We start from the raw sequence: 26630 nt of genomic DNA on the forward strand, positions 1-26630 counted from the left end.
ACTTGGGGGGAAAAATGATTTATTTGACAAATTTATAAATTGATGTTTTAGAATTTTGATAGGTAAATGTATATTGATTTTATAGCTAGCACATTTTATTGGATTTTAATGTATTTTAGCAAATTGCATTTTATTCATTGATTGTATAATTTTTAATGTATGTGAATCGCCTAGAATTATATGGAATCATACAACAAACCCACTCATACAAAAGTCATAAGCATTAGCACAGGGGGTTAAATGCTGGGGAATGGAGGACTAACAACAGAGAAGCCAGATGAAGGAAAATGTTAACCATCACTTAAAGAGAAAAAAAATGTAAACTAAGACAAAACTATTAGAGGCCATCAGAATTTACTATTAAGATATGGTCAATGAGAAGTCCCAAAGATAGATTTTCACAATGGTTATCCTAAATTCAACTGTGCTATCTCATTTTCAGGTTTAAACAATCAAAAAAATCCTTTACCCATTTGGTTCATATGTTGTAGGGCGGGAAGGGAGAGATGGACATGGGGGAGATGGACTTGGGGGAGATGATGGAGAGGGAGAGATGGACTTTGGGAGGAGGGCAAATTAGGGGAGAGGGAGACATGAACAACGCAGAGATAGCAGAGGGACACAACAGCTGAAGGCAGTCTGCTGAAACCTGAATTCATATCAAGCCACAACATTTAGCAATTCAAGGGATTGGGGCAGAGTATCGCAAACTGTGTGCCTCCTGAGATTTCAGGTGTGCAACGGCACACTGGGGAGGAGGAGAGACGTCGGCTGACTACCTACAGGATATGCCTCTCGCAGTGAGAGGCACGTCATGTAGGCAATCAGCTTGCACCAGCATCTCTCCAGCCCTCTTTCTTGCTGGCTGGGGCTTACCTGGGCAATGGGGGAATTAAGTGACTTGCCCAGGGTCACAAGGAGCAACATGGGTTTGAACCCACAAACTAAGGGTGCTGAGGCTATAGCTTTAACCACTGTGCCACACTCGCCCCCTAATCAGGTCTTTAGGATGCCTACAATGAATATGTATAAGACAGATCTTCATACAGTGAGGATAGCACATATGCATATTTATTGGGGATATCCTGAAAACATAGAAACATGATGACAGATAAAGGTCAAATGGCCCATCCAGTCTGCCCATCTACAGTAACCATTATCTCTTCCTCTCTCTAAGAGAGCCCATGTGCCTATCCCAGGCTTTCTTGAAATTGGACACAGTTTCTGTCTCCACCACCTCTACCAGAGACTGTTCCATGCATCTACCACTCTTTCGGTAAAAAAACAAAACAAAACCTAATTGGCTGGGTGTGTCCCAAGGACTAGGATGAGAAGTATTGGTCTAGAGAAGGGGTTCTCAACCTAGACTTGATGATACACCTAGCCAGTCAGGTTTTCAGGATACCCAATGAATATGCATGACATACAATTTTAGGTTCTACTCCATTGTACGCAAATGATCATACATATTCATTGTGGGTATCCTGAAAATCTGAGTGGCAAGGTGTGTCCTGAGAAATGGGTTTAGAACTCCTGCTCTAGAGGGAAAGGACAAAGGAAATGATTTAGGAATGCCCTTGGGATCTACTAGGAAGAAAAGGAAAGGGTTTTTGCACCCACAGAGTATGGGTATAGGAGAGAGGAGTCTTGCTTCTGTGGGTCTACATTAGAAGTAGGTACAAGATCATCCAAGTGGTCCATGAGAGAAGTTTCAGTCTCTCTCAGACTGAGGTAAAGAAAAGAGAGGGGAGAATGCTTACAAGAGACTCACCTGCATCAAAACTGAGAAAGGCTCCCTTTGGGGTGGTAGGGACTCCTGCCCAGTCACTGATGGGCTTTGGGTAACCAGGGCCACTTGAACGAGTGTCCTCATTGAACAGCCAGTACCTGAGGAGAGAGTGATATATGAGAAAAGTGCATACATGAGTAGGGGAGTTCAAAAAGAGCAGCAGTGCAAGGGGGAAGCAAGACAGAGGGGGAGAAGAGAGAAAGTTAACAAGACTATCAATGCAGGGGAGAGGAGAGATATGTATAGTGCTTTTCAGGTGAGGAGGAAAAGAACAGGCAGAACCAGAGTGGAGGGAAAAAAAGAATGCAACGCCAGAGGCAGAAAAGAAAGTAGTGGCGAGGATAGGAAGGATATTACAGCACACACAATACAGTGAGCAGGAAAGAAGCACTAGAAGCTAAGAGGTGGCAGACAAAGAACAGTGCAAGGATCTAGTGGGTTGGTAGAATTTGGGAGGGGGCGAGGGAAGCATGTATAGTTCTCCAAGAAAAAATGGATGAGGAAAGAACAATGGAGAAAAAAAGAGAGAAAAAAAAAAGAGTGCATCAAAAGTAAATAGCATAATTGGAAGAACCATGACAGAATTAATTATACTTTTTGGTGGGTAAATGTGTGTACCATATATAAGTATGAAAGAATGATAGCGGAACGTTTGGGGACTAGTAAGTCCTTTAATGATGTATGGAGTCCATTGACTACTTTTGTTACATTACAGTAAGAGTCATGTTTCTTCCCTTTTCATTAGATTCTTTACACATCCAGGAAGGGTGGGTGGGGGGAGGGAAATGTAAGTTGAGGAGTTAAATTATTAAATTATAATATTGAAATCACATCATATGTATTATATTAATAATTAAGATGAGGATGGGAGTAAATGATTGTTTAATGTAATAATTATATAGCTATTAGTGCGTTCTATGCAGTATTTATGATTTACCAATTGTATTGCACTATCAAAGTTTGAAAATCAATAAAGATTTAAACAAACAAAAAAGTAAACAGCAGCTATAATAATGTAGTAAATACAAATTGGAAAATACTTTTAAGTTCATGCCAAGTATGGGCATGTATATCAGTGGGAGAATGGGGAGGTTGGGTGACAATCTCCTTCAGCAGATTTATTTTTAAATACATACAACCTAATTGTATTAATAGATGTACTGATCTACCTATACTAGCAACAATATTGAATGTCTATGTTAAACTGTCCATTGTAACTTCATGGGTAACTGACCCAACCTCTTGCAATGTAATCTGACCTTGAACTGAATAGGTGAAGGCGGAATAGAAAACCTGATTCACATAACATAAAATAGCATAACAGAGTTGCACTAGCATTATGGTGCCAACCTTGATGTCAGATACGGAGAGCCCAATCATACCAGACCATAACCAAATGGTTCCATGCATCAACAGTATTTGGTGCGCTCTCTCAATATCCACAAACATACACCATTATACAAGATCTGACAATTAAGTTCATGAACTCATCCTAGAAAAAGTGCTACATATGTCACTACAGTCATCTTTGAAGTACTCCCCTTGGGAAGCAGCAATACCAGCACCTAGTCCACCCTTCAAAGCAATTTTGGAACTCTTTTTCTGGAATGTCCACGAGAATGGTCATCATATTACCCTTGATGTCCTGAATGTCATCAAAAGGTCTTCCTTTCAATATTTCCTTTATCTTCGGGTTAAAAAAAAGTCATCGGGGGCCACATCAAGTGAGTAGGGAGTGTTCCAATACAGTTATTTGTTTACTGGCTAAAAACTCCCTCACAGACAGTGCCGTGTGATTTGGTGCATTGTTAAGAGCCATGAGTTGAGGGTGAAAAGTTCAGGTCGTTTCTGTTTAATTTTTTCACGCAGTCTTTTCAGCACTTCCAAATAGTAAACTTGGTTAAATGTTTGTCCAGTTGGTACAGATTCATAATGAATAATTCCTCTGGATGATGTAATGGGTCAATTTGACAAACTGAACAGTAGCAAATCACCTGAACCAAATGGTATACATCCCAGAGTGCTAATAAAATTGAAAAATGGGGTGGTTGGGTGGGATGGTTGAATTTTGTCCTCGTTTGCTTGTTGTTATTATTTTGTACAAGAGATGTGTGAGCTTATGTTGCTTTTTTGAAAATCTTAATAAACATATTTATAAAAAAAAATTGAAAAATGAACTGGCAGAGCTATTGTTAGTAATTTGTAATTTTTCTTTAAAAACCAGTACAGTACCAGAAGACTGCAGGGTAGCTAATGTGACGTTAATTTTTAAAAAGGGTTCTAGAGGTGATCCAGGAAATTATAGACCGGCGAGTCTGACGCTGGTGCTTGGCAAAATGGTAGAGACTATTATAAAAAACAAAATGACAAAACATATTCATAAGAATGGATTAATGAGAGAAAGCAAACATGGTTTTAGTCAAAGGAAATCTTGCCTCACCAATTAACTGCATTTCTTTGACGGGGTGAATGAACATGTGGACAAAGGTAAACCGGTCGATATTATGTATTTGAATTTTCAAAAGGCATTTGACAAAGTACCTTAAAAAGGGGAATGGTCAAGTTTCTGGAATCCTGTGGATTACAGGACCGGAGGAAACATGGATTCACTAGAGGTAGGTTTTGTCAGACAAATATGATCAATTTATTTACTGGGTGACCAGAGAATTGGATAGAGGATGTGGTGTATTTAGATTTTAGCAAAGCCTTTGACAGTGTTCCACACAAGACGTCTAATAAATAAACTGAGTGCCCTCGGGATGGGTCCCAAAGTGACGGGCTGGATCAAGAACTGGTTGAGTGGAAGGTGACAGAGGGTAGTGATCAATGGAGATCGCTCTGAGGAAAGGGATGTTACCAGTGGTGTGCCTCAAGGTTCTGTTCTTGGGCCTGTTCTTTTTAACATTTTTATAAACGATATTGCTGAAGGGTTGTCGGGTAAGATTTGCCTCTTTGCGGATGATACCAAAATCTGCAATAGAGTCGACACGCTGGATGGTGTGAACAACATGAAGAAAGACCCAGCAAAGTTTGAAGAATGGTCTGAAATTTGGCAGCTAAAATTTAATGCTAAGAAATGCAAGGTCATGCATTTGGGCTGCAAAAACCTGAGGGAATGGTACAGATTAGGGAGTGAAGAGCTTATGTGCACGATGGAAGAGCGGGACTTGGGTGCGATTGTATGTGATGATCGTAAGGTGGCCAAACAGGTTGAAAAGGTGACGTCGAAAGCTAGAAGGATGCTAGATTGCATAGGGAGAGGTACGGCTAGTAGAAAAAAGGAGGTATTGATGCCCTTGTATAAGACTCTGGTGAGACCTCATTTAGAATATTGAGTACAATTCTGGAGGCTGCACCTTCAAAAAGATATAAAAATGATGGAGTCGGGCCAGAGGAAGGCTATTAAAATGGTGTGTGGTCTTCATCATAAGGCGTATGGAGACAGACTTAAAGATCTCAATCTGTATACTTTGGAGGAAAGGTGGGAGAGGGGAGATATGATACAGACGTTTAAATACCTATGTAATGTAAATGCGCATGAGTCAAGTCTCTTTAATTTGAAAGGAAACTCTGCAATGAAATAATAATAATAATAACTTTATTCTTATATACCGCCAACAATCTTGCGACTTCTAGGCAGTTTACAATGAGGAGAAATTGTACAGACAGCGAATTACAGAGTATAACAGTGAACATCTGATATTAACAACATTAATAATAACAACAGTTTATATACTGCCGGACCGGGAAGTTCCGTGCTATTTACAATGAGTTTGAAAAGTTTCATAAATTGATTGGATCATTCATAGTTTAGAGATTAGAGGTTAACAGATTTGGGGTGGAATTACGAAGGGGGCTATTGTCCTTATTCGTTACCTATGTAATTCGAGAACAGGTATGTTTTTAGGTGTTTCCTAAATTCACTATAGTTGTTTGAGTGTGTGATTAGTTTTCCTAGGTCTTTGCCCCATAAGGCTGCTTGATACGATAGAAGTTGTTGATGATGTCTCTTATATTTGCATCCTCTAGCCGGTGGGGAAACGAATTTCAGGTGTGTTCTTCTCTCATGTCTGTTAGTTGGGAATGAGAAGAGGTCTATTATATATTTAGGGGCTAGACCTGATAATACCTTGAAGAAGAGACATCCTAGCTTGAACTTCGTGCGAGCCTCCATAGGCAGCCAGTGCAGGAGTCGGTAGGAAGGTGTTATGTGATCGGACTTCTTCAGCCCGAAGATCAACCTGACTGCTGCATTTTGTATCAGTTGTAGTCTCTGCATTTGCTTCCGGGAGATTGCCAGATGGGTAATGTTGCAATAATCAAGGTGGCTTAGTATTAGGGATTGTACCAGAATTCTGAATGCTGAGGTGTCGAAGTATGCTCTAATGGACCTAAGTTTCCAGAGAGTAAAAAATCCTTTTTTGACTAGGGAGTCTACATGGTCTTTCATAGTTAGACCTTGGTCCAGTATTACCCCCAGAACCTTCATTGTTGGTTGAATAGGGTAGTTGAGTTTGTTAATGCGTAGTGATTTTGTCGTGATATGTGGGTGTGGCGAGGCTATAAAGAATTTAGTTTTATCTGAATTGAGCTTGAGTTTGAATTCTGTGGTCCATTGTTCCATCAGGTTTAGCGCTTCTGTTGCTGTGGGGGTGATTTCGGAGGGAGATGTATTAAACGGGATAATGATTGTAAAGTCATCCGCGTAGCTGAATACTTTTATACCTCGCTGGGCCAGCTGCATGCCTAGTGATGATATATAGACGTTGAAGAGTAGAGGGGATAATGGGGACCCCTGTGGAACGCCACATGGGTTTCTCCATGTTTTAGAGAGGTTGCAGTTGAAGCGTATCTGATAGGTGCGGGCCGTAAGGAAGCCTCGGAATCAGTCAAGTACCTCACCTCCAATGCCGATTGCGTCTAAACATTGTAGTAATTTTTTGTGATCCACCAGGTCGAAGGCCGAGCTCATGTCAAATTGCATGATTAAGGCATTATGGCCCTTGGTGAATAAGTTGCGTAGGTATTCTAGGATCGCTGCTATCACCGTCTCAGTGCTAAACAGAGGTCTGAAGCCAGACTGGGTTTCATGTAGTAGAGAAAACTGATCAAGGTAGTCCATCAATTGGGTATGTACTAAACCTTCCATTATTTTTACGAAGAATGGAATGGACGCTACCGGTCTATAGTTGGTTACTGATGTTAGGGAATGTTTGCGATTTTTTGGGATTGGGGTGATTATAATGTGACCGTTATTCGTTAGGAATTTCCCGTTTTTGAACTTATTGGTCATACAACTCCATAGTGTTAGTTTAAAGTCTAAAGGGGCTGCTTTCATAATGTTGGGGGGACAGGGATCTAGAATGCAGTGTGATTTAGTATATTTGTTATAGAGTTTTATGAAGTTATTCCATTCTAGATCTTGAAATGAGTTCCAAAACATATCCACTGGTATTTCATTTCCATGTGTGCTGGCTATTTGATGTGCATGTGTGATGTTTGTTGGGCAAGTGTTCCTTAGGTTCACAATTTTTGAGTCAAAGTGTTGTGCTAGATCGTCTGCTGATGGGAGTTTTGTGTCGTGCATGGATTGATTGTGGCGTGTGGTATCAAATAAATTTGTGACTAGGTTAAACAGTTCTTTAGTGTTGATTCCTTTTGAACTCATGTTAGATGTGTGTATTTTGGATGAGTAGAATGTTTTTCGTTTTTCTTTTATCAGTTGTTTGTAGTCCTTTATGTTGGCTCTCCAATTGTTCTAGTCTGGTATTTCTCCCGTTTTATTCCAGATCCTTTCTAGTCGTCTTACTGATTGTTTCATTTTTAATAGTTCAGAGTCGAACCATTTATTATATTTATTTGAGCGATTTGTTCTGTTTCGTTTAGGGGCTATTTTATCTAAGATGGATGTGCTTGTTTTTGTCCACTGTTCCCAGAACTCATCCCCTTCATTTATCTCCTCGCGCGATTCGTAGTGTGCCCAGCATTCCTCTGGGTTGATGTGGCCCCTTGTGAGATGTTCTTTTATTTTTATCCTTGGGTGAGTTTTTTCTTTTGGTTGATTCCAGATTAAGTTAAAGTAGTAGGTGAAATGATCGGACCAGATGCCGTCGGATATAGAAATAGTGGGATTTAGGATTTCTTTTGAGGACATAGCTACCAAGTCTAACTGATGGCCTTTTTCATGAGTTTGTGTGGATGAAGGGAGATTGTAGTTGAGTGAGGATAGGAAATTTTTTAAATCTTTTGTGTCAGGATTGTCCTCGTTCTCTAAGTGTAGGTTTACGTCTCCTGCTATAATATTGTAAGAAGGAGTAATTGAGTTATGTAGAATGAATTCGTAGAGGTCCTCTCTGGCCTTTGACCAGTTTTTTGGTGGGACATAAAATAGAATGCAGGAGAGGTACTCTTCTAGATCCTTGTTACTAATTTTGCATGCTAGTGTTTCTAATTGGTTGGTTATCTTGGAATCTGTTAGTTCAAGTTCTTCCTTAAGGATGACTGCCAGTCCTCCCCCTCTTCTGTCTTCACGATTTAATATATGAATTTTGTAGTTATCTGGTATTAGGTCGTTAAGTATTGGATCCTCTTCAGACAGTAGCCATGTTTCCATTAGAAAGAGGCAGGCTAAGTTCTTGTTGATTATCCAATCTTTGATTAAGAAAGCTTTGTTCCTTACTGATCTAGTGTTGAGGTAGGCGCAGGGAACAGAGGTAGTAGTGATGGTTGTGGTGTGTGTAGTGATTTTGATGGGTTTTATTTCCCTTGTCCTTTTTTTGAGGGTACGGTGTGGTCTACTGTTACTTGTGATTATTTTAATATGATTTATTCTTTCTTCCTGTTGGTTAATTAGCAGCTTAATGGGTGTGTCAGGGTAGTGAACGGAGTAAGGTTTTGGATAGAGGGATATAACGTCTCTAACGTTATTGCTTAATAGATAGATCAATAGGATCAATAAGAGCTTCATGTTTGCTGGTTGTTGTAGTTCCTTCCTGTGTTAAATGTTATGTTAGTTTTCTGTCGTTACCGATAATACATTTGCAAAAGATTGCAAATGTATTATTGTAAGATTGTGGGGGGTTCGAGTTGGGGTAGCAGTCAGCTATGAGTTCTCCTGTGTCGGGAGGGGGCGGAGTAGGGCTCCCACGCTCCTCTCCTCAATGCAGAGGGGGGCCGATGTGAAGGCAGGCTCCTCCGGTGTGGCGAAAGTTTTCCAAAGAAGGTTCCTCTGTGTCAGGAGGGGGGGCGGAGCAGGGCTCCCACGCTCCTCTCACGCTGCAGGGAGGACCGGAGGAGAAGGCAGGCTCTCCGGTGGTAAAGGTTGTAGAAAGTCAGCTTCTCTGTGTCGGGAGGGGGGCGGAGCAGGGCTCCCACGCTCCTCTCTCGATGCAGGGAGTACTGGAGAAGAAGGCAGGCTCTCCGGTGGTAAAAGTTTGTCTAGAGTCTGCTCCTCTGTGTCGGGAGGGGGGCGGAGCAGGGCTCCCACGCTCCTCTCTCGCTGCAGGGAGGACCGGAGAAGTGTGGCTGAAGCAGCTCCCGGTGGCAGAGGAGCTGCTTTTGAGCAGGTAGTGGTGTCGCTGTGTTTTTCGGGGGGCGGAGCAGGGCTCCCACGCGGCCCGAGGTCGCCTGTGTAGAAGAAGCAGCTCCCGGTGGCAGAGGAGCTGCTTTTGAAGAGGCAGTAGTGTCGCTGTGGTTTCGGGGGGCGGAGCAGGGCTCCCACGCAGCCCGAGGTCTTTAGTGTGGCTGAAGCAGCTCCCGGTGGCAGAGGAGCTGCTTTTGAGCAGGTAGTGGTGTCACTGTGTTTTTCGGGGGGCGGAGCAGGGCTCCCACGCGGCCCGAGGTCGCCTGTGTAGAAGAAGCAGCTCCCGGTGGCAGAGCAGCTGCTTTTGAAGAGGCAGTAGTGTCGCTGTGGTTTCGGGGGGCGGAGCAGGGCTCCCACGCGGCCCGAGGTCTTTAGTGAAAGGGCATAGGATGAAGTTAAGAGGTGATAGGCTCCGGAGTAATCTAAGGAAATACATTTTTACAGAAAGGGTGGTAGATGCATGGAACAGTCTCCCAGAAGAGGTGGTGGAGACAGAGACTGTGTCTGAATTTAGAGAGTTGCGCAGGGACAGAAATCCCACTCATCCCCGCCGGAATCTCCTCCTTTCCCGCCCGTCCCGACGAGAAAATGACATCTATTATCCTTAAGAGATACAGTGGAACCTTGATTTATGAGCATAATTCATTCCAGAAGCATGCTTGTAAACCAAAATACTCGTATATCAAAGCGAGTTTCCCCATAGGAAATAATGGAAATTCGCTTGATACATTCCTACCCCCCGCCCCCCCCCCATCCCCGAGGCCAGTGGCGCTGCTCCCCCCCTGCGCGAACCGGCACCCCCCAAACCCGCCCGAACAACTTGAAACTTACCCCCCGTCTGGCACCGGCACGCAGCCCACAGGATGTGCCGGTGCCACTTGAAGAACTTCCTGCCTCTGCTGGGCCTTGAGCATGCATCTGCACATGCTCAAGGCCTTCTAATTCTCCCTCTCGCCGAGGCCTTTGCAAGTTGGGGGGGGGGGTTTGGGGGAGCGATGCCGGTTCTCGGAGGGGGTGTGTGCTCGCAAATCGAGTCAACACTCGGTTTGTGAGACAAGTTTTGCAAGAATGTTTTGCTCGTCTTGCAAAACACTCGCAAACCGGGTTACTCGCAAACTGAGGTTTGACTGTACTATATACTTGTCCCTAGGTCCTTGAATTCAGATAGTCTTCGTCTCCATCACTGTCACTGGGAGACCATTCCATGAATTTACCACCCTTTCTGTGAAGTATTTTCTCAGATTACTCCAGCATCTATCCCCTTTTACCTTCATCCTAAGCCCCATCATTCCAGAGCTTCTTTTGAAAGAGACTTGCCTCCTGTGCATTTAAGCCATGGAGTTATTTAAATGTCCTTATCCTCTTCTGCTTTTCTTCCAGTGATGTATAATAGCAGAGGACATCTAGAAAAGAAAGTAGTAATTCCCATGATGCTGGACTCTAAAAAGGAAATGCATTCGTTTCTCTAGTACTTGCAAAATAAAAAAAGGGGGCCCATGAGGTTCACTTATGGGGTCAGGGGTAAGAAACACTTGGAAGTTGGAACACCAGGATTCTTTTGGAGTTGGGAGAGCCCACTTGGGTCATTTTTGGGATCCGGGGTATCAGGAAGGGCACAGGAAGACACTGGGAGGTCAGATCTGCACAGTCAACTGATTCTTCTGCAAGACCTCCAGTTGACACTAGGGCAGAACATGCCTCCGATGCAGTTTACCTTGTTAGTGAACATTTTGCTCTGCAGGGCTAATTTTTGTATTATGAAGCTGTGCTCTAATCCAAGCTTAATATATTGACCCCCCCTTAGATTGTAAGCTCCCCTAGGACAATACCTTCTGTCTTTGAAAAAAACTCATTTTGAGCTACCAGCCGTGAGACAGAAATAAAAAAAGAAAAACCTTCCTCCCAAAAACATGCAGGAAACACTCCCTGTATTTCTACAATTATAAATTACAATCTCAAAACATCAAACTGAAGAGAACTTGACAGATGAGTTGTTTCTTTCTAAAGCAGTGGTTCTTAACCTTGTTGGAGGTACTGAACCCCACCAGTTTCATATGCGTGTTCATCGAACCCTTCTTTATTGGAAAAATAAAATATGATTTTTACAAATTCAAAACATAGGTATACAGTGAGAGAAAAAATAATATCAATTTTGAAAACAAAAAAGTTCTCCTATATTTTGAATAATAATAACATAAAAATGAAATTTACTGCAAATCAGTGTGACTTCTGCTGTTGCCTCTCAGAGACCAGTTCAGAAATGCGCGGCTTTATCTTGGCAAGTGCCACTCTCATGTCATTTTCGCAACAAAGTCTGTTCCTTTTCTTCGTTTTTATGTCCAGCATCCTCGAAAAGGATTGCTCGCAAAGATATGTTGTAACAAACGGTATGAAAATTTCCAGCTTTCTTAGCAATAACAGGGTACGTTACCAATTGTTGACACCAAAACGTTGAGAGTGTTGTTGTTCTGAAGAGTTGCTGTTGAACCTGGCTCTGCTGAATTTCAATGATTTCATCGATGTATTCATCATTGACATCTGTTGTCTCAACACTAAACGTGAACGGCTGTCTCACCCATGCTGGATATGACTCTCTTGTAGGGAAGTATTCGTCGAGAGACTTTGCAAGCTCATCTAAGTGCGTGGCAATAGTTTGCTTCAGTTCCGCGGGTACAGAAATGTCTCCGATTCCAGATACATCTTCGATCTTACTTACACAGTTGTCTGGCAGGGGAAAGTTTGCGAAGTTATCGTTTTCTGTTCGTTGTTTCCATAATGGTAGCTTTTTTTGAAAAGCTTTCAGGTTTTCTTCCGCTTCGATGATGTTGACTCTACCACCCTGCATCTGCTTATTGAGATGATTGAAAGCTGCAAAGATATCAGCCATGTACGCTAAAATGAGAATGAACTCAGAATTTTTGAAGCAATCTGCATGACAATGTTTCTGCTCACTGAATAACTGATAGATGATTGAACGTGACCGAAGCGCTATATGAGTCGGAGGTGTGTTATGACCTCCGTCAAACCCGCGAGACTGACTCACCGAATCCCTGGGGTTCGGTCGAACCCAGGTTAAGAACCACTGTTCTAAAGGATCTGCTAACTCTACACATCATTTTGGCACTGTTAACAAAATTATGATGACTACCAACAGTCCAGAAGACTGGCTGAGTTTCTTATGAAAATCAGAAAAGAAGGGCAATCTTGAAATGGACAGAAGCCTCTTAAATAAAATGAGTGACTTCTACAATCGAGCAGTAGCTGCTCTGCCTGCAGAGAAATATAACCTAAATGAAAGCTATGCTCAAATTCTGAGCAGATTTGCTGAACTGAAAGCGCTTACATATCCTGATGATATTCTTCAATACCTTAATTGAATGACCTAGAAAAGTAAAGGAACAGCTATTATACCGTCATTAAAATACAAGTGGGAAGGGACTCTTAAATTTATATAAAAATCAGTGGCTGTAGTCCTCAATAGGAAAGCCAGGGAAGACAGATTCACTTCCAACTTAATACAGGTCCAAAATAATTGTCTCCGATGATCTCAAAGTAGCGAACAGCGAGACAACACAGTTGCCCCAAATCAGAAGAATGGGAGAGCCATAAACAGCAGAAAAAAAGAATGTGATACACTTAAAAAAGGAAATTATCACTTTATATCATTGTAAGTCAAAATTATATGGAATCATACAACAAACCCACTCATAGAAAAGTCATAAGCATTAGCACAGGGGGTTAAATGCTGGGGAATGGAGGACTAACAACAGAGAAGCTAGATGAAGGAAAATGTTAACCATCACTTAAAGAGAAAAAAAATGTAAACTAAGACAAAGCTATTAGAGGCCATCAGAATTTACTATTAAGATATGGTCAATGAGAAGTCCCAAAGATAGATTTTCACAATGGTTATCCTAAATTCAACTGTGCTATCTCATTTTCAGGTTTAAACAATCAAAAAAATCCTTTACCCATTTAGAAACATAGAAACATAGAAATTGACGGCAGAAAAGGGCCATAGCCCATCGAGTCTGCCCATACCAATGACCCACACCCTGATTCTTACTCTCCTAGAGATCCCACATGAATATCCCATTTTCTCTTGAAATCTAACACGCTGCTGGCCTCAATCACCCGCTGAGGCAGCTCGTTCCAATGATCTACCACCCTTTCAGTGAAGAAGTACTTCCTAGCATCACCCTGAAATTTCCCTCCCCTGATTTTCAGCGAGTGTCCTCTGGTTACCGAGGGCCCTGTAAGACTGAAGATATCATCTTTCACCTCTTTACGCCCAGTAATATACTTAAAGGTCTCAATCATGTCCCCTCTCTCTCTTCGCTCCTCCAGTGAGTACATCCGCAGTTTTTTTAACCTTTCTTCATACGTGAGTTCCCTGAGCCCCAAAACCATCCTGGTAGCCATTCGCTGAACCGACTCAATTCTCAACACATCTTTTCGGTAGTGTGGTCTCCAGAATTGAACACAATACTCGAGATGAGGTCTCACCATGGATCTGTACAGTGGCATTATGACTTCAGGCTTTCTGCTGACAAAACCCCTACGAATACATCCCATCATTTGTCTTGCCTTGGATGAAGCCTTCTCTACTTGATTGGCAGCCTTCATATCGTCGCTAATGATCACTCCTAAATCACGTTCCACCGTGGTCCTGGACAAGGTTTCACCATTTAGTGTGTGGTTCATAAAATACAGTATATATGCAATGCCCTTACATTTTAACACATATTCATAGTAGGGACAGAGCAGAAAGGAGCAGAAAGGATCAGTTCGGTCTCTGCTGTATTCTCTCAGACAAATTAGGAAAAGTCTGTATCTTATGGCCATGAAAGGAAACCACTTTATAATGAAAAACAAACATTTCAAGGTTCATATTAGGGTCATGCTCCAAAGCACTGATCTTTCTTTACTGAAGCCAAATAATATGCTCTTGTAATTACACGGGTGGAGGAGGTGCAGGGGCCAAAGAATAGTCTAAGCTGCAATTCTTTTAACACATTTTAGTTGTACGTTTTATATTACAATTTCAAGACAAAATTCTTGAATAGAAATAACCAAAACCACATAATTCTAATGTTCAGCACAAAGCATATTCCATCAGTGCCACAAGACCACAAACAGGGAAGCTCCAAATCATAACTGAGAAGTAACTATACAAACAAACAAAAAAATAATAAAGGCAATATGAACAGAAGACAGGCAATCTTAAAAGAACTAGAGACACACACTAAACATTATTTCAGTGTCTCTCAAACTTTGCGCCATGGCACAGTGGTGTGCTTCAAAGAGATTCCAGATGTGCCATGAGGGATTCCAGAATTTTACTTTATTTTTTAAAATTCCCTTAGTTATTTATTTAAAACACTTGCAGCCCACATATCCAGCATCTATGCGGGTGACAGCAATATATACATAATTAAAACAAAACTCAATAGACCACAATACAATACAGTACGTAACTTACAACCCAAAACCTGCTCCTTAAAACAAGTAAGGGCAAATAACTGCTAAAATTACACATTGCCTAGGTTTGAAAAAGCTGATTTTGGGGGGGAAGCTTTTAGACTTTTCCAGAAAGCCAAAAAAATCTGAAATTAAGCGAATAGAGTCTGAAATTGAGTTCCACAATGAAGGTCCAGCCACTTGAAACATTCAGGATCGATTTATGACCTTAGTGACCGAACGAAGCAGAGGAACAATCAAAAGGTCTCTAGCTTGTGATCTCAGAGGGCAACAAGGAACATATGCCTGTAATAAAGAGGCAATCACCTTCAGTAACAAGTCACAAACAGATTTAAAAGCCAAGGTCAAAATCTTGAATTTGTATTCGCCATTGAACTGGCAACCAATGAAGTTCAGCCAGTACAGGTGTGACATGTGAGTAGCGAGGTAATCTGGCTATTATCCTAGCATCTGTATTCCGAGCCACTTGTAGAGCTCTTAATGAATTCTGCGGCAGGCCACATAGAAGCAAATTGCAATAGTCTAAGTGCATCAAAATATAGCTTTGCATAACCAGTCTAAAATTTGCAGGTGATAGCAGATCTCGTAATTTTAGGACCATCCTGATCTTGAAAAATACAGTCAACAGAACAGTGACATGTAAGTCATGTATGCAAAAGTTTGTCAATGTTATGAGTGTCTGTGTGTGTAAGGATACAACTGCCTAGACAAGCATCATTCTTTGACGTGATCTGTCCTTGAAAACTAACAGCGAGTAATTTTATTTTTATTTTTTATGCAGTCGATATCCTAACTTGAGCAACAAAGCAATCAAGGCTTTGTTACTATTTGGACCTTCTTATCTTTGCGAATTTAGATTTTCAGCTCTGACAGAAATTGAAAAAAAGAGAACAACTGCAGATGGTGGATGATGAAATGCATGTTTGCTTGTCGACTATCAAGCTGCATTTTGAGTTAATTTGCACTCAAAAACAAGTACATCCATTGCATTGATTAGTAATTCTATTCTATCTACAGTACTTTAGTTTCACCGTTGTTACAATTGCCCATACATAGCTTAAAGAACTTTAAATAAACAACTCTCAAATTTAATTTTTTGTTGGTTTTGTAATTGTATAATTTCAATTATAATGTGCCACGAAAAACATTTATTCCATTTGGTGTGCCAGAGCTAAAAAAAAGTTTGAGACATTGCATTACTTAGTGGATAGAAAGTTAAACTTCTTGACCCACATCATCACTGAAAAAAAAAAAGAGAAAGTTGAGAAGGGTTAACCATGATTTAATTTAATTACATATTTATAATACACTTTCCCCCTCCTTTACAAAGCCGCACTAGCATTTTTAGGGCAGGCCTCATAGAATTCCTATGAGTGTCCAAGCTGTTACTGCCCCAGCCAGTGCTAAAAATGTTAGCACGGCTTTGTAAAGAGGGGATTAATCAAGGAAAAGATATAGCTCAAGGTGGGGTTTATCATAATTACTTCAAAAATATGAAAAGATGATGCAATTAAAACAAATAGCCTAGGAATAACCTGGCCTAGCATCATAAAATCCTCTTTACAATCAAATAAATGAAGCCCAAAACATTAACTAATACTAATCACCTGGTAAGGAAAACCTTAGATCATCATATATGTTCAATGTGCATCTTATGTCTTAAACAGCCATATCTTTAAAACTTTTATTAATAATTAATCTTTTGTAAACCACATTGAACTCCACAGTTATGCGGTATAGAAACCCGATTTTATGTTTTATCATTAATCTTCAAAATTAGTCATAGGCTTGCTCAATCTTATTTAGACCAGTGAAAAGTTATTCTCCACCTAGGCAATTCATTCACAAAGGATGGCAGAAGAGTATTATTGATGGTGTTGACCCCTATCTATTGAATTACGCAACTACCAGCAGATCACAGTGGCCAGTCCATGTGGCAAAACCCAAATAGAATCAACATTCCATGCTAACAATCCAGGGCACTGTAGGATTTTCTTCATGTTCCATGTAACCACTTTCAGGGTGGATCCCAGCAGTAATTAGAACAGAAGAACAACATAAGAATAGCCTTACTGGGTCAAACCAATGGCCCATAGAAACATAGAAAGACGGCAGATAAGGGCCATGGCCCATCTAGTCTGCCCACCCTAATGTCCCTCCCCTACCTTTCTCTGTGAATAGAGCCCACGTGACGATCCCATTTGGCCTTAAAATCAGGCACACTGCTGGCCTCAATCACCTGAAGTGGAAGGCTATTCCAGCGATCAACCACCCTTTCAGTAAAAAAGAATTTCCTGGTGTCACCGTGCAGCTTCCCGCCCCTGAGTTTCCACGGATGCCCTCTTGTTGCCGTGGGACCCTTGAAGAAGAAGATATCTTCCTCCACCCTGATGCGGCCCGTGAGGTACTTGAACGTCTCAATCATGTCTCCCCTCTCTCTGCGTTCCTCAAGTGAGTATAGCTGTAATTTATCTAGCCGTTCCTCGTACGGGAGATCCTTGAGTCCCGAGACCATCCGGGTGGCCATTCTCTGGACCGACTCCAGTCTCAGCACATCCTTGCGGTAATGTGGCCTCCAGAATTGTACACAGTATTCCAGATGGGGTCTCAACATGGATCTATACAAGCCCAGTAGCCCGTTCTCACAGTGGCCAATCCAGGTCCCTAGTATCTGGCCAAAATCTAAGGAATAGCAAAATTCCATGCTACCAATCCAGGGCAAGCAGTAGCTTCCCTCATGTCTTTCTCAATAACAGACTATGGACTTTTCCTCCAGGAAATTGTCCAAACCTTTCTTAAAACCAGCTACGCTATTGGCTCTTACCACAGCCTCTGGCAACGCGTTCCAGAGCTTAACTATTCTCCGAGTGAAAAAAAATGTCCTCCTATTGGTTTTAAAAGTATTTCCCTGTAACTTTGCGCGTCCCCCAGTCTTTGTAATTATTCACAGAGTGAAATATCGATCCATTTATACTCGTTCTACTCCACTCTTCCCTCCTTCTCATGGAATATGGTTGTCCCAGTCCCCCAACCATATCTGTCTCTCCAATGACTCCCTCTTTTATCCCTCCAAACCTTCCTCCAGATATCTTGCATAAGTCCTAAAAGCTTCCCCTCTCCCAATCCCCACCCATCCCCCAAAAGAGCTACTCACTCAAGCAACCAGCCGCATTGGTGACATCACTTCCTCCCCAAAATAATTTTTTTAAAATGTCTTTCAATCAGCCGTTGCTCAATAACATCCTTAATTATCCTAAATCTTTATCATCTCTTCCAATATTCAGATATAAAGGTTCTGCTTAAAAGCTCTACAATTTGTTATTCTCTCTCATCCAAATGCTTGTTCAAATAAGTCTTCAAATCTCTTTTAAACATTACCAAACTTTGCACTACTCTCAAATTTATGGGTAGAGTATGCCACTGTGATGAACCAATAACTTTCAAGACTAATTTCCTATATTCTTCTAATATTTACAGTGACAATATTCAGTCACTGAAAAGAGAAAGTAATTTTCAGTGGCAGCAGTCACAGTTTTAATTTCAGGACCAGCTGCAGCATTTAAATTAATATGTGTATATTCAGTGCCTCTGTGTTAAATACCTGTATATGTGTATGTGGACTACCACCTCTGTTCTCCATTTAGTTTAGGCTTACATAGCTAGGGGTAATCTTTGGTTGCTGCTCTTAGTCTCTGCTCCTCTGCTGTACAGATAGTATTGGGATGGTTAGATGAATTTCAGCCTGATTCTATCTGGCAGGTTTGTCTTTCAGTCCTCGAGGGCTGCAAGCAGGCCATGTTTTCAGGATATTCCTAATGAATATGCATGAGAAAAGTTTGCATGTCCACTACATCCTTTGTATGCAGACCTTTCATACATATTTATTAGGGATATCCTGAAAACCTGGTCTGCTTGCAGCCCTTGAGGACTAAACATGGACAAACCTGGTATAAGGGCTGAAATACGGACAGTTTCAAGTTTAAGTTTCAAGTTTATTTAAAATTTCTTATACCGCCTAATCAGACTTCTAGGCGGTGTGCAATCAAAGTGCCATAAAATCAAGCTAAAACTTAGTAATACTAAACAATACCAGGGTAGATTAGTTCAACAAAGACATGACATACAGACTTACTTCAAACAAATGGGAAAGTAGGCAAGAACTACAATCTTTGGAGAAAAGAACACAGAGGAGGGGAAAACACGATAGGTGGGGGTACAAAATATGCAAGCATTATTTAGTCCTTAAAAGGACAATTATTGCCCAAATGCATCCTGGAACAAGAAGGTTTTTAACTTGGATTTAAATTGGTTTAGTGTGGACTCTTTTAGTAAGAAATTGGGTAAAGAGTTCCAAAGGGAGGGTGCGGTGACAGCAAAATTATTAGATCTCAATGTGTTGATTAACTTTAAAGATGGTGTGGTAAGAAGATTCTGAGACATGGAGCGAAGTGATTTAGATGGACTATAAGGGATTAGAAGTCTGTCAATGAACTCTGGTTGGTTACTGAAATGGATTTTAAAAGGTTAAAAGTAAGATTTTGTAGCTGATTCTGGGTTCAACAGGTAACCAGTGTGCTTTGAATAAAAGAGGTGAAACATGATCATATTTTTTTGCGTTATGGATAATTTTAATAGCGGTATTCTGTACAATTTGAAGGCGTCGTATTTCCTTTTTTGTTATACCCTTATAAAGGGCATTACAGTAATCTATACACGATATCACAACAGAGTGGATCAAGGTAGTTTAAGGAAGCGGGTTCAAGTAGTTTTGAAAGAGAACGGATCATTCTTAAACGATGAAAACATTTCTGCACGACTGTACTAATATGATTGTGGTATGAAAGTTTATTGTCAAAGGCGACTCCTAGCAACTTCAAAAGGAAAGTTATGCATTTTCCAGCTGCTGCTAAATGTATAAATTCCTTTGAAAGCCGACTCCATAATTTATACATTTAGAGGTAGATATTTAGAGCATGGAAGTCAGCACTTTTTTGGCCACTGGCATATATATCGAGGCATACACAGCCAGGTAAAACTTAACTGATTTAAATACAATTTTCAGCATTTAACCAGCCTAAGGTGAACAGCATAAATATAGGACTGTGTTTTATGCAGTCCTGTTTACATAGTTACATGGTTATGTGGTTAATTGCTAGCTCAACCCTCGGACCACCCACAAAATAGCTGGTTTTAGCTTAGACACCAACCTGGTATATTCAGCAGTACTATCTGGTTAAGTGCCACTGAATCTGCCCGGTTTAGCTCTGGTCAAGCAAATTAAACGTCCAGTAACTGAAACTGAATGAGTAATCCTGTCTGTATATTTAGCACCGTTACCTGGACAGATGGTAATAATGCATCTATAAATTATTTTGAGTACTGGCCCCAGTGATTAATGTGGACACTGTGCAAGCCCAGTATCTCGACCAAAGTAATGCATTAGGAAGCTTTTCAAAGAGAGCAGGTTTCTCTTTGAACATCTGGTTTATTTTGGCCAGATTTTGGAAATTCTCCAGGGTGTGAACTGTGAATTACGCAAGTTTTTGAAATTCCAAATGCTGAGCAAGTTACCTGTGTGTTACAGTGCAGGAGGAAAGCTATGACCAAATATTAGGACCTTATAAGGCTGATTTAGTGCTGCTTTGATAATAGGTTTTAAATGTTCATAAGCTAAATATGCTGAAAAGATATGAGCAAATCCAAATAAATATTCAAACATTAAGATTTGCATTGTTTAGAGGTTATGAATACCCCAGCGCCACCAATCTACTGAATAGACTCAGTCAACATAAGGAGCTTGCCAAACAGACTTGGTATGTGAGATGTGTGTTTCTGCTAGGACTTCTGGCTGGCCAGCCAGACCCAGCTGCTAGTTTGATTCTATCACTGAATTTCAATCTAAATATCTACCAAAGTTATTATGGATGCAGCCTGAAGATATGAACTTTTCATTCCATTTCTCTCCCTCTCCCTCCGCCACACACAAAAGAACTTGCTACACAAATGAGGGTGTTTCTACTGAGACTTATGGATATTCCTGTATTGCAGCCTGCCAGACAGACCCAGCTACTAATCGAGACTAATATCACATAAAAACTCACAGATAGAAGACAAGCACCATTTTCAAGAAAAGCTAAGGAAGGTAGAAAGCTGTTAACACAAGCAAAAGCTTAATGGAGAAGACCAATAATAGGAGGTGGTTGCCTTTTGATATCAATGAATCTGTGGCATTTAACATCTTTTGAATAGTTTAGAGAGAGATTCATGTGCTCAATGTGGACTCATTGATATAAGTTTTAGGGAGAGAACTACCATTTTCTTTAAATATTTAGACACATATTTTTACTATTGATACATGACACATTTGGTACACACTATCTGGAACACCTTTGATGGTGAGAGTATGAATGAATAACCAGAATATGGAATTTTCAAAACTATTCTCTGATCTGCAATAACAGCTCCCCTCTGAGGTTTATCACAATTCACTATATTATTCAAATACAGGAGTCACACTATCTTATATTCCATCTCTAGTCTCTCTCCCTCTTAATATAACCTGTTTCTTCATTTCTTCCCTCCTTCCCTGTAATCACTATCCTTTCTACTCTGCCGGCCAGTCTTCCCCCCCCTACCATTTGAGAGCAGCTGTTCTAAGGCAATACCTCAACAGTAAGGCAGGTGAGGAAGCTTATTCTGGGTCATTATTGAGGATCCAACACTGAAATGCAGCAGGGAAAGAGGACATATGAGCCTCCCTATGGCCTTTGCAAACTGCCACTTGATGATCTCTTCGAGTGTTAGTGTATGGAAGTGCTCAAAATATCATGGGAAGTCTGCTACTTCCACTGTTTCCTGCTGGTCAACCATGCCTTGGCTGGGGGCCCAACTCCACAGCACACAAAGGCTTTCTGCCTGACTTTTTTCACAGCTGCTCAGAGCTTTTTTTTCTCCCAGAACTCAGCTGGCAGTCTTCCACCAGTGAGTTCCACAGGAAACATTAGAGGCTGGAGACCTGGAAGGCCTGCGACTACACTCACCATCATTCATTCCCTCAGGGGAAGAAGCTGCTCCATGCTGTATCCCCTTCTCTAAAATACCTGCAAGTATGCACATCTGGCCAGACATTTTACAAATCTGCACATGTTATTGCTGCCAATCAAATAGCGAGGCTGAAATTTTAATTTGGTTATTTTGGAGGCAGAAATAAAAAATGGGGGATTAAAAGGAAAATGACTCCCTTAATACAGTGCTGAAACAAGCACTTTTAAAAAAAATTTCTACGAGTGGTTCTGAGCTGGTGAAAAACCCAGTGGGAGTATTTTTCCCTATACTTATGTATTACCTTGGTGAAATGGGGAATACATGTGTAGGTCTTTGCCCCACCCAAGCCCTGTCCAAATTACCTCCCTTTGAAATCTCTGCATTGTGAGGATCTCAAGTTTTAAGTTTTCAAGTTTACAATAGTATATAAATGGGGGAAAATAATAAAATAGAATAAAATCTCCACTTTTAACTATCAGCTTTTATATCTTGACATGTAAATGCTATTTACACAAGAAATTCTTTTAAAATAGAGGTCATTGTTTCTACCCACATTAACACATTTCATTAAAGAGAAGCTGGGTTCTACTACCTGTATCTGCTCTCACCTGTCACCTTGAAAAAAGAAGGTGTGGCCAGTGGGTTCCCACCAAATGGCAGTGTCAATCCTGTCATAGGGAATACCGAAGCCATAGTGGGTGAGGTACTGTGGATACCCAGGCTCCAGGTTGGCCTCACGAAACAACCAGTACTTTTCTCCTGGTAAAATAAACACAAGACAGAAAACAGTTCAAATATACTAAATATAGCCAACAAGACTGCCAGCTTCTACAAAACAATAGGGACACATATTTAAAGATTATTTTTCTAAACAAGGTATATGTATAAAATGAAAAATGAAAAATTTAATCTTCTGATAATTTTCTTTCCTTGAGTCCTGGCAGACCAACCTAAATGCACATTTATTTTCTTCTACCAGCAGATGGAGACAGAAGACAAACTGCTTTACTGATATTATCTGCCCCACACACTCTGGTGCAGCAGAGAACTTTACCAGGTCAGCAAGACAGGGTATATTGCTGCCTGGTCCTTTATTGTGCAGAAGAACTGGTATAAGAATAAAACAAACTAGCATGAAGGCCTATCAAAAAAATCCCAAATTCATGACTGTAGTCCCTATGACTACATGAAGTACAATTCAATTCAGGTTCCTATATTCCGCCATCTATCCGATTAGGTTCAATGCGGATTACGATTCAAAAGAACCTCAATATATGAGAGAATTATAAAACTTGAATTCTTCAGAACCCCCCCCCCACCAGACTATTAGGTGATTGAAACAACCAAAAATGTTTTAAGAAATGTACAAAATCTTAAACAAGCTGATTCCATACCAAAGCTCCTAAATAGGCAAAGGTAAGTCCCAGTTGCATTTTACAACATATAAGAAGGAAAATCTAAGTAAATGAGTAGTTCTAGCACAGTGGTCTCAAACTCGCGGCCCGGGGGCCACATGTGGCCCGCCAGGTACTATTTTGTGGCCCGCGGTTTGTACTAGTGCTGCCTGCTCTTTGCAGCGTCCTACGGCTTCCCCCCTCCTGGCCTCCCACTCTTACCTTCAGATAATTACCGCTGCCTGCAGAGAGGATCACCGGTGCTGTAGTGATCCTTGCAGGCTGCCGTCGTCTCAGCAGCACATTCCCTCTGCTTCGATCCTGCCCCTGATGTCAGAGGAAGGGTGGGACCGCGACAGAGGGAACGTGCTGCTAAGACTGAGGTAGTCTGCAAGGAACGCTACAGCACCGGCGAACCTCTCTGCAGGCTGCGGTAATTAACTGAAAATAAGACCGGGAGGCTAGGGAGGAAGCTGGAGGATGCTGCAAAGAAGGGGGGAACATTCAGGCCTTCGGGGGGGGGGGGGGAGATTTATAAACTATAAAGAGTTTTACCTCATACAAAATTGTCATTTCTTTAATAAGAAATTAACTATTTTTTCAGCGGCCCTCCAAGTACTGACAAATCGAAAATGTGGCCCTGCAAAGGATTTGAGTTTGAGACCACAGTTCTAGCAGTTATAAACTGTATAGGTTCTTTTAAAACTCTGAGCTGATCTCTCAGAAGTAAGACCACAAATCTACAAAATCCTGAGTGGTATAGAATGAGTACAAGTAGATCAATATTTTTACTTCATCAAAAATTACAAAGACTAGGGGACACTCGAAGTTACAAGGAAATACTTTTAAAACCAACAAATATTTTTTCACTCAGAGAATAATTAAGCTCTGGAACGCATTGACAGAGGACATGGTAACAGCAGTTAATGTAGCTAGTTTAAAAAAAAAAAGGGTTGGACAAATTCCTGGAAGAAAAATCCATAGTCTGCTATTGAGACAGACATGGTGTAAGACTCTGCTTGCCCTGGGATCAGTAGCATAAAATGTTGCTACTCTTTGGATTTCTGCCAGGTACTTGGATTGGCCACTGTGGAAACAGGATACTGGGCTACTAGATGGGTCTGACCCAGTATGGCTACTCTGAAGATTGGAGGGTGGCCAATGTTTTTACCAATTTTTAAAAAGGGCTCCAGGGGAGATCCAGGAAATTCAGACCGGTAAGCCTCACTTCAGTGCCAGGCAAAATGGTAGTGACAATTATAAAAAATAAAATTGTGGAACACTTAGACATACATGATTTAATGAGACAGAGTCAGCATGGGTTGTCATTTTGCATTCTGCTAACTTATCGCATTTAGTTTAAAAATATAAGGCCAAAATATCTGATGTTCTTAAAAACAGTACAGTTCTTTCTTTTCCTGCTTGGTGGGCGGAACTCTGTCTTATGCGTAAATATGAAGAAGTAGCTGCTGTTAGGCAATGTTCAGCTCGATATTTTAAGAGGGTTTGGGCTCTTTTAGATGACTATTGTAGAATACATGCTAATTGACTTGTCTTTCTGGTTTGTACTCCCAATTCATCTACTTTTATAAGTTTGTTGTGGGGAGGGGGAAGGGCTTAAATGTCATTAGATTAATTGTTGTGTTGAATTATTATATTTTATGAAATTCAATAAACATTTAAACAAGTACCGTATTTTCACGCATATAACGAGCGCGTTATACATGTTTTTACAAACCATGCATAACCTTGCGCGGTATACGCGTGAGCGCGGTATATAAAATTTTTTTTACATAGTTCCCACCTCGCCCGACGCCCGATTCATCATCCGGAAGGACCACTCGCACCCCCACCGCTCGCACTCCCACCCCGATGGACCGCTCGCACTCCCACCCGAAGAACCGCTCGCACCCCCACAGTCTCCCCCCCTCCCCCATGGAGAAGCTGTCTACCTTGTTTCCGGATGCCAGGGAGCCCAGCTGTTTCCTCTGCCGGCGGTCCTGTCCCTTCTCTGAGCCCTGCTGCGCTGCTTCCTCTTCCGGCGGTCCCGCCCTTTCTCTGACGTCAGAGAAAGGGCGGGACCGCCGGAAGAGGAAGCAGCGTAGCGCAGGGCTCAGAGAAGGGGCAGGACCGCCGGCAGAGGAAACAGCTGGGCTCACTGGCATCTGGAAACAAGGTAGACAGCTTCTCCATGGGGGAGGGGGGGGAGGCTGTGGGGGTGCGAGCGGTCCATCGGGGTGGGAGTGCGAGCGGTGGGGGTGCGAGCGGTCCTTCCGGATGATGAATCGGGCGCCGGGGGGGGGCATCAGGCTTTCAGGATGGGGACAGGACTTCAAGGGGGGACAGGACTTCAAGGGGGGGACAGGACTTCAAGGGGGGACAGGACCTCAAGGGGGGACAGACAGGACTTCAAGGGGGTACAGGCAGGACTTCAAGGGGGGACAGGACTTCAAGGGGGGACAGGCAGGACTTCAAAGGGGGACAGGACTTCAAGGGGGGACAGACAGACCGAAGGGAGTGAAAAAGCTATAAAATAAACCCACCAGCGTGTCAATGTGTTGAGAGGAAGAGATGTTCTGGGAAATTCTGCTGAGAAAACTCCGGGTCCATTTCCACCCCCCAGTTACCGTAGTCCACTCCACTGAACTGATTCACACACTGAGTGGTGTTGTGCCTGCGTAGTTGTTTTGGGATCTCTTCTAGTGGTTTGTCAGTATCTCCTTGTGGTCCAAGGAAGGAAACTTTGTTAACCTTAGCATTGACCTTCAGAATATATTTGTGTGGCATTAGGCTATGTAGTGATCGAAAGAAAAAAACAGACCTTTGCACATTTTTGCACTATATGGTGGGTGTATGAGGAGATTCACATTTCCTGCACAGCTAAGTCCTTGTGAAGTTACCTTGTTCTTTCTGTATTTGACATCTAGCAAGGTCTCTGTTTGGAAGGAAAGATTTAAGTTATGGTAAAAGCAGATAGCGTTGCTGGTTTTAAAAAGGTTTGGACAAATTCCTGGAGGAAAAGTCCATAGTCTGTTATTAAGACATGGGGGAAGCGTCTGCTTGCCCTGGATCCGTAGCATGGAATGTTTGCTATTCTTTAGGTTTTGACCAGGTATTAGTGACCTGGATTGGCTACCATGAGAATGGGCTACTGGGCATGATGGACCATTGGACTGACCCAGTTAGGCTATTCTTATGTTATGTTCTCATCTGTAGGGGCCTTTGTTTTCACTTCTTATTTTAATGTATTTTTTTCTGGAAACTTATCAGTGTTTTTTATAATGGGAACAAAAATGGAAGAGAATTACCGTAATGTGTGTGGAATGGGGGGGGAGGGGGG

General features: G+C 41.6%; 1 protein-coding gene across 1 annotated transcript in view; it reads right to left on the reverse strand.

Annotated features, from left to right (window-relative positions):
* MMP15 (matrix metallopeptidase 15) overlaps nucleotides 1-26630 on the reverse strand; it is a 161378-nt gene that overhangs the window by 17433 nt on the left and 117315 nt on the right. Inside the window, exons 8-9 of the mRNA XM_033940918.1 lie at nucleotides 22505-22655; nucleotides 1772-1887 (exon numbers count right to left, since the gene is read on the reverse strand). Coding sequence (XP_033796809.1) covers nucleotides 1772-1887; nucleotides 22505-22655 — 267 coding nt within the window. The remainder of the gene's footprint in view (nucleotides 1-1771; nucleotides 1888-22504; nucleotides 22656-26630) is intronic.

This window comes from Geotrypetes seraphini, chromosome 4 (genome assembly GCF_902459505.1).
Source record: "Geotrypetes seraphini chromosome 4, aGeoSer1.1, whole genome shotgun sequence".
Classification (NCBI taxonomy): domain Eukaryota; kingdom Metazoa; phylum Chordata; class Amphibia; order Gymnophiona; family Dermophiidae; genus Geotrypetes; species Geotrypetes seraphini.